Source organism: Solanum lycopersicum, chromosome 7 (genome assembly GCF_036512215.1).
Source record: "Solanum lycopersicum chromosome 7, SLM_r2.1".
NCBI lineage: Eukaryota > Viridiplantae > Streptophyta > Magnoliopsida > Solanales > Solanaceae > Solanum > Solanum lycopersicum.
The window spans coordinates 70,049,808-70,058,812 of NC_090806.1; the positions used below are offsets into that span (position 1 = coordinate 70,049,808).

General features: G+C 36.0%; 2 protein-coding genes across 2 annotated transcripts; one reads left to right on the forward strand and one right to left on the reverse strand.

Moving 5' to 3' along the window:
• The first annotated feature begins 1,083 nt into the window (after positions 1-1,083).
• LOC101266240 (uncharacterized) lies at positions 1,084-2,884 on the forward strand. The gene is made up of 2 exons (XM_004243962.5): positions 1,084-2,259; positions 2,352-2,884. The coding sequence occupies exon 1, from the start codon at positions 1,461-1,463 to the stop codon at positions 2,133-2,135; it is 675 nt and encodes a 224-aa protein (XP_004244010.1). The 5' UTR covers positions 1,084-1,460; the 3' UTR covers positions 2,136-2,259; positions 2,352-2,884.
• LOC101265940 (THO complex subunit 3) lies at positions 2,799-8,559 on the reverse strand. Its single transcript, XM_004243961.5, has 11 exons — positions 8,380-8,559; positions 8,143-8,238; positions 5,859-5,988; positions 5,193-5,284; positions 4,853-4,921; positions 4,105-4,162; positions 3,899-3,998; positions 3,497-3,583; positions 3,324-3,402; positions 3,057-3,189; positions 2,799-2,988 (listed from the first exon to the last, which is right to left on the reverse strand). The coding sequence occupies exons 1-11, from the start codon at positions 8,440-8,442 to the stop codon at positions 2,954-2,956; spliced, it is 942 nt and encodes a 313-aa protein (XP_004244009.1). The 5' UTR covers positions 8,443-8,559; the 3' UTR covers positions 2,799-2,953.
• Between the last annotated feature and the right edge of the window lie 446 nt (positions 8,560-9,005).

Consider the following 9,005-nt stretch of genomic DNA (forward strand, 5'->3'; position numbering starts at 1 on the left):
TGGATTATGTTTTTAAGATAGAAAAAAGATATTTTAAATATTTTTGTAATATTTAGACGTTACACAAAAGTTATTTTTATTTAAGTCAAAATAATTTTAAAAAAATCAAATGTCATACATTGTGATTTTAAATTAAAGTCTCTTCAATTATAAGTTATATACTCATACATTAGTTAAAACGTGTCGCACAATGTTATTCATATGATGATTTTATTAAACACACGTAATACATATAACTATGAATTAAATAAAATTAATGTAATGCTTACAATATTTTTTGCTCACGCTAATCCTTCGAATCAAGAAGAAGAGTTAAGGAATAAATTTGACCAATGCACTTAATTTTGCGTCTTGGCATACGTAATTAATATACATTTATAGCTCTCTTAAGATATAAAAAAATTTCTAAAGCTACGTGATTTTTTTTATTTATTGCGTGTATGTATCTCTAGTGAAGTAACTAAAGCATAGAATACACTTGGCACAAATATGATGAGTTGGATCCAAGGTGGATGAAAGCCACAAGAACTATGATGCATGCCACGTGTATGTATAGAGTATTTTTATCATTTCCAAATATAGACATTTGCCACTTGTTGGATAAATAATTTTATATTATATATTTGCCATTTTTTGAAACTTTTATCCTAAGTTTTAAATTCGATGCGCATTAACATAAACATCAGAATATATCACCAAAAAGATTTCCCATTAGCCTTTTTGCTTTTCAATTCTCCACCAAGTTGCAATATCTATGTGCTCAAAATTGTGAATCAATAGAACTCGTCTGATTATAAAAAAAAAAGAAATTTAAATTTAACTTGAAAATATATTATAAATTTGGAAAATAGTTTATAATTTATATTTTGAATAATTATTTTACTTTTTTAATGAATTAGCAATATTTTATAATGAATAAATATGTCTATAGATGGGTGTTGCGAGCAAAATAATTAAAACTTATGAACTAGATATTAGTTGATTATTGACTATTAATCAAAAAAGACGAATCTAACCTTGCTTTCTTTTGTAACAAGAAAAGATAACAGTTATAACATACATAAAAGTTGTTTATCAAAATACATCTAGAGTAGGAAATTAATATAATTTTTCATCCGTTTACTTTTACGTGTATACTATTTGTTATTTATTCATTATTATTTAAAGGTGTGTTAAATCAATATTGAATAAGTAAAACGACGTAGGGAGATTACATGTGATAGTAGATTATTGTATAGTCATTCCATGATCCGACCGTTGGGGTTGGCAGCAATGGAGAACACAAAAAAGTGACCGTTGCAAAACGCTAGTTTAAATATCTGGTTATCCCCTCTATTTCGGATATCAAAAGCTATCACAATCTACTCTTAAGTTAACCGCAATTTCGTCTAAAGCTCACTAATTTCTTTTGTTATTGTTAGTATTTTTGTTTAGCTGTTCTTTCATTTCAATTTTCATTAATGGCGGAATCAAAGGATTGTCATGTTATCGTTGAAATTCCGGTTGATGAAGAGCATCAGCTTAAACTTTCTTCGGGTATTACTACTATAACTGCGATTCAAAACCATCCATTGATGGAAATCTCAAAAAGTCCAGGGCATCTGTTGCTTCTCAAGCTTTGGCAGAGAGAAGAGGATCTCTCTGGCCGCAGAATTGCGGCCAAAGAGGCACGAATGGACAGTATTAGGAGAGAAATATTTCAGATCTGTTGTTTTTTCTTTATATTTCATGCTCTGTTTTTTACGATTCTGTTCACCTCTGTTTCTGAGGACCACCTTGATGGTAAGGTTATGTGTCAAAAATGGTGGATTCCTTCGATTCTATCAGTTTGTACTTCGTTTTGTATTGTGTTTTTGGTGCAGGTGAAACTTTACAGGTTTTGGAAGGTATCGAGGCAGTTGCAGAGGGAGAAGGGGGATGGTAGAGCACTGACAAGGTGCATTTCGGAGTTGAGGATGAAAGGAGCGAGTTTTGATCTGTCGAAAGAGCCACAGATTGGGAAGAAGATGAAGAGCTCTAGTGTGGAGATCAAATGGAAGCCATTAACTTGGTTATCTCAGTATGCTGTAACTATCTGTCTCATTTGTTTTACAGGATTGCTCTTCCCTGCTTCCAGGCTCGTCCTTTGCGCTTGATGTACTTCGTCTTCAATCTCTCTTCTTACACAAATCAGCAAATTTGGAATCTGGAAAGAGTTGTTCTTTGCTTCAAAGAACTTGCAGACATCCAAGTCGAGGCATTCGTACATGAATGAAAATGGTAAATGATTATTCTCAGATTGATTTTGTCACCTTCTTCAGTAAGCACAATTTGTGAGCTCATTTCATTCTTCAACTTTGTTTCTATTTCAGGGAATATACAGTCTCAAACCTGATGTTTCCCACATAGAGCCGTCTGGCCGGAAAAAGAACCCAAAGGCAACAGGAGAAGAGTTGTCCACCAGCAGAGAAAAATGGACAGTCCAGTGCACAGAACATTCAATATTCAGGCAGGGATCTGGAAAAGGAACACACACACCCCAAGGGACGGGCACCACAGCTCAAGCATCACATGAAAACTCTACCATTGCTCCAAGCTCCTTTCAGGGTGCTAGCCAATGATGCCTACACACAATTTCTTTACACCTCCATCTCAATCATGCTGCAATGACATCAATATTGGAAACTTGCTCACCATTGCGGTGTCTCGACTCAGCTATCAGGCTCACTGCTCTGCCCACTGCATGAGCGGAAGAGCAGAGATCTAGAGTTTTAACAGCCAGCACTTTTGAAGTTTGCAGATTTGGGAAACACTGCCCATGTTCTAACGTCTCTTTCAGCATTTTTCAAAAATGACATGTAATAAATGTTACAAAATCAATGTAAACAAGTTGTTCATCTGAAAATTTTGCTTTCTTCATCATAAATTATACAAGATCTTTTTCAGGCCTCTTTTATAACCTTTCATCAGGGCTCTATGCGCTCTCAAAGCCAAATATGCGAAACACACCTACATAGAAAAGAAAAATATTAGGCCTTGGAACTCGTAAAGAGTTCTTTCTTAGGTCAGAAAGACACCTTCATCAGCCTGGTATTTGTTCTTATCATCCCCGGCAAAGGCAAGCAAGTTGTGTTTTGGATTCCATTCAACACTGTTCATGGCAGCACGACATGGAATTTGGTGAACTGACCGTCCAGATTGGACATTAGCCTGTGCAAAATAATGGCTGAGTTATCGAAAGGTTAAAGAGATTTTCTATGTAGAAGAGACTAATGGCTAAGTTATTGAAAGGTTGAAGAGATTTTCTATGTAGAAGAAGAGTATACAGGTTCTTGACAACATACAATATCAATAAACAAATCTTCACTAGCAGAGGCAATGTAGTCTCCTGTGTGATTGAAACTTATTGTCCGAACTGGCCACCTGAGTAGCAAAAAGAAAAAATTAAAGATCAGCTACCTAACCCAGGACACTCGTATAAATTATAAGATGGACGAAAACATACTTGAGAACTTACTCAAGTTTTGTAAATGTTCGAAGACATAGCATCTCCTTGATGCTCCAAAGGCTGACCAATGAATCAGCACTTCCAACAGCAAAATATCTTGTGTAATATTGAATCAAAATAAGGTATAATTAGTTCAGATCAAAACCCCCACTCATGGTCTGAGAGAATCTATGAATGGTCCTTCAACAAAACTCATAATGACATCATAGAGTGACCATATGCATGGTCCTGTGCCAGAAGCCTTATTGACATCATAGTGCCACAAGGTACTAGCTACTTGGAACTAGTGCCAAAGAATTTTCCCATTACTAGAAAGGAATGTCCATATTCTTGAGCTGTCTGAGGCCTCTGTAAGTCTCATTTAAACCATAGCACAAAGGAATTATACTTGCAGCAAAATATCAAGCTCACCTTCCTAGTGGATCAATTGCAATGCAGTAACAACCAGCAGTGTGAGCATTAAGCGTGTTAACAGCTTGTAGAGACGGATAAGCTAAGACTTCCACAGTTCCTATATGACAAACACGAAAACTTTGACACTGAGAAAAGTTCATATTGGAAATTCAAGCCTTTTCTTACTGAATGCCAGCAAAGCCAACTCACTAATTTGTACTCACCATTTCCAGTTGTAAGAAAGAACATATCGCCACCCGTGTTCCATGCAATCTCATTTACCTGATGAAGCAAAAGTGTAACCATGGGAACTTGGGAGAGTTCAAAAGTGTTAACAGTATGGAACCCATCATGCTGAATGCCCCAGTAGGAATATGACTCAATGCATTGAGCAACTAATTACTTTTCTTTAACAGGTGAACTCTTTGCAACTAATTCCAGAAACAAGAGGCCGGTTACATGCACGATCAAGAATACGGATGAATTGAATAGATATGAAGAGCTTTGGCAAATTAGAGTTAAAGACTTGTCCTGAGAAGCAGAAGCATTCACCCATACTTCAAGAGCATCTCTAAGTTTAAGAGGAAATGGTTATTTACTCATACCACAAGAAAATCAAGTTAGGAGAAATATATGCATTACACATGAATTTTCTGCATTAACATGTAATTGTCTCTACACCCTTGGAGGGAAGAAAGATCAAGCCAAGAGGAAGAACTGGTGTTCTGTGATTTCAAGTCCTTTCTCAGAATGTCCAACAGATAAAGGTCAAAACTTGCAGCAACACATCTGAGAAACTTGATTCACATTGGAACACTAGCATCACAAAAGCAAGGGCCAGCAGTAAGAGAAAGAGACGGACCAAATGCAGTAGGCTTAAACCCAGTACAGCACAAGTCAAGTTTACATAACTTTTGATAACTACTACATGGGCTTATGAATCACCGTAAACTTAGCTGGGGAAGAGACTACCTCATAATTAAACTTGCGCTTATGAATAGGCTTAAACTTGCGAACATCCAAGATTGTTAGCTCATCATCCTGTACCATAAAAAAACTGAATAAGAATATGCACCAAATTAATCTCCATGATAAGCAGATAGTACGGAACTCCACAGAATATCACCAATAAAACTCACCATCATAAATATGAATGATAGAAAATACATGCAATAGAAAGAGATGAAGCTAAGATACATTTCTGTTTTTGTCTGCACTCATTTTGACTACATACATATCTATAAGCAGCTAAGATAATAGAATATAGAAGTGCTTATTTTAGGAATTAATAAATGACAGAAATAATGAGTACCCTGTTCCCAACAGCTATATGTGTCCCATCAGGCTTGTAAGTGATATTGATATTTTCCCCACTGAGTTCAACTTGCTGTGAGCATTTCCCACCTGCCAAATGGAGACCAAAATGTTTTAGCATCTGCAACACCCTGACCAATAAATAAAAACATATGAATATCTTCAACTTCCTGGAAATTGACGGGAAACTAGGCTGTGAAAGTGTACGTAGAGTTTTTGATTAGTAGTTATAAAGAAGAAAGTGCATGTAGAGTTACCTAACTCATACCCAACCCCCCTGGGTTCCACTTTACATGACATACTTCTAAGCAGTCAAATAACCTTTTCTTTGACCAAAAATATTTTCATATTAGAATGTGTAATTTATAGTTTTCTTTTTTCCAGTTTCTAACTATATAAGATTGTTCTAGACATAAGAAACTGATGTATGAATTGAGACCGGAAATTAACAGGTTTGACCCACTTACGCTAGACCCCTCCAATTATTTTTGAAACAGGAGTAATATTGTTCTCGGATGATTACTTTATGGGAATAAATATAGTGCAAGTCCTCAAGTAACCAATAGACATAGGCTCTTATAGCATTACATTCTTTAAATTCCAACTCATTATTTCATACAGTACTTTGGCAGCTTATTGCTGGTGCAAAATAATATAAACTTACTACGGGCATCCCATAATCGAACTGTCTTGTCACCAGATGCTGTAGCTATCAATTCTGCATGTTTTGGATCCCAACATAACTGGTCCACACTGTCGGTGTGACCCTTTAATTCAACATCTTTTACCTTTCCCTGCAAAAGAGCTATCAGAGACTTGGAGTGTATGCAGACATAAGAGGTTCTATACTCCACCTCTCAAGAATGAGAAAAGACTAGAATATTGAAAACATAGATAGGGCGCAATCATTTTAGTGTAGTTTTATGGTGGCAAGCTATTAATTGTTCAGGTTTTTGCAAGCAAAGGCAAAATATACTACAATCTTCATGCAAGTTCCAAAGTTGAGGAACTTGGGATCTGTGACTATGAAACAAGATAAAAGTACATTTATAGTATTGATACAGAGCAACAGAAGCAAAATATCATTCAATCTTCATGCAAATTCCAAAGTTGAGGAACTTGGGATTTTTGCGACTATGAAACAAGATAAAAGTATGTTTATAGCCTTGATAAAGAGAAATGACAAATGATATAGAGTTATGGAGCACTCGATCTACTAACAAAGTAAAAATTTATCTGGTCTATGACCAAGTAAAAGATTTAATTGATAATAACAAGGCTATCTTGGTCATATAAAAGGAGTATACCACAAAAGGAGAAACCTACCAAACATGGTTCTCCAAAAGACACCTCAATCCTCTATACAAACAAAAATTACACCAAAAGAAAATAAGGGATCGGAGACTACTCCTCAATTGAGCAAAGCTAATCTCCAATTCTCCACCCTTTCAATAGCTCTCCTATTTCTCTCTTTCCAAATGACCCACATTACTGCAAGAGGAGTAACATTCACACCTTGTGTCTTCTTATCCTAACTCCACTCTTCCAACTGAACATCAACACTTCAACAGACATTTGGGATTGCCCAAGAAATATCAAACCATCTAAAGATATCCTACCATAACCTCGAGATGTTTTGCAATGTAGCAAAATATTGATCATGTCCTCTCCTGCCTCTTGACACAAGAAACAACAACTTATGCCCACCACCTTTCATTCCCTAAGATTCTTCACCGTCAATATCACCCCTTTAGTAGCTAACCACAAGAAGAAATACACCTTCTTCAGCACCTTAGGTGTCCATACCGAGTCATACAGAAAACTAACTTCCACCCTAACAGGAAGCTTTTATAGGACTTAATAGAGAACACTTTTTTATTCACCAACTCCCAACTCAAAGCATCAGGTCTATCTACTGGTTTGCATTGCTTATGGTATAAAACTAGAAAGCTTTGAAGATCGGTCATCTCCCAATTTCGGAAATCCCAGAAGGTCCCACCCCCTAATTTGCTGAACAGACAGCTCCCTTTGCCCAGAAATGCTATACAACACCAAGAAATCATTCTTTAACCAAATCACTGCACCACTTTTGACCCCCAAAAACTAGTCTCCTCCCAACCCCAAACTTAAAAGAAAATGTTTTTGTTAAAGGCTTCCCACCCCTTCATTATATTCTTCTACATGCCAAACTCGGAAGGTAACCACATTTGTTCTCCATCTTCCTTCCATAACTCCATATTTGTCCGCTATCACCCCTCCCATAAAGCTTCTTCCTCCATCTCGAATCTCCAAAGCCATTTATCCAAGAGGACTTTGTTAAAAACCTTCAAGTCTTTAACCCCAAGTCCTCACCACTGTTTAGGAGATGTCACGGTCTCCCGTCCCACTAGGTGAAACTTCTTTGTCCCATCCGCCGCATCCCAAATGTTCCTTTGCTACCTTTCCAGCTTTTCTATAACTCCACACCAAGTGCGTTGAGCTGGGACATGCGATATTTTACCATCCTGTACAACTCTGGAGCATTTCTGCATCTTTTTACCCATTCTCCCAATTCAAACCTCTCTGTGTATCTATAACATCGAATTCGTATGACCTCCCACAAGTGAGGTTACGCTTACTTTACCCCACCTTTGATAAGTAACAACAAAATTTAAACCTAACTGCAACAGGCATTACTATCATAGGTTCCTTAACTCATACCACATAGAACTAGACTTTGGCAGAAACAACTAAAGTGAGAGACCAGCTTCTTAACTCTAGAGAAAATCTCAGGTGCCTAAGTTCATGCATATATCATAAAAAGCTATCCTTTTTTCAGTTTATTTACAACACCCAGTTTCCCACCACTTCAGTAGAACATTTAAAAATCAGAGCAATAACAAAAAGCTATCCTTTTTTCAGCATTAAAACTTAACTGAAAACAAAAAAGATGAGCTCATGAAGCTTACATGACCATGAGGCTCAATTTGCCAAATACGAGCTGTTTGATCCACAGAACCTGAAGCTAATTTCGTGCCACTGCAGTTCCATGCCACCGAATGCACCTTTAATTTTTTTTAAAAAAACAGAGAAGATAAAGTATCACATAGTCAATTCATCTAATCAGAGAGTTCATAAAAAGGAAAAGCAAAATTAGGGTTGTATTGTTAACAATGAAGTGAAGGAATAGTTTTAGAGAGAGAAACCTTCTTCTTGTGTCCCTGGTACTCTCTGCTATGAAGATTTTTGAAGGGTATTGTTTCCGCCATTACTCTTCTGCTTGTTTGCTCCGTTTACTTCTCTGAATATTTTTTTTGCTTGTGTAGAAGACGAACAAAACGACACACAATATTGTCGTTTCATGCCAACCCTGTTTAGAAAATGATAGACTAGTCCTTTAAGTTTGAGAATGGTCTAAAATAGTCCTTTATACTGTCGAAATTGAGCATTTTTGGTAATTAACACATGGTCGCTAGTAGTTATTTTTGTTGAAACTGCCTCATGAGAAATAGGTGAGCCCTCTTTTAAACAGAAAAAAAAAATCATCTAAACGGGAATTTCAAGGTTTAAATTTAAACGAGTTACATATTTTGTGTTATAACAATGATCAAGAGCTAGAAGTGTTCAACTTTAATAAATTATTTTGGTGTATAACATTTAAGATCCATTGATTTACCGTAATTATAATTCTTTTGTTATAAAGAAACAATTCATATATTTTATAGAAATAATAATATAAATGGTGGAAATTAATCTTTGATATTTTTTTCATCTAATAATTGTGAAGGAATTAATCGTAGAAATATTTATTGTACATGTTTGTGTGTACTGG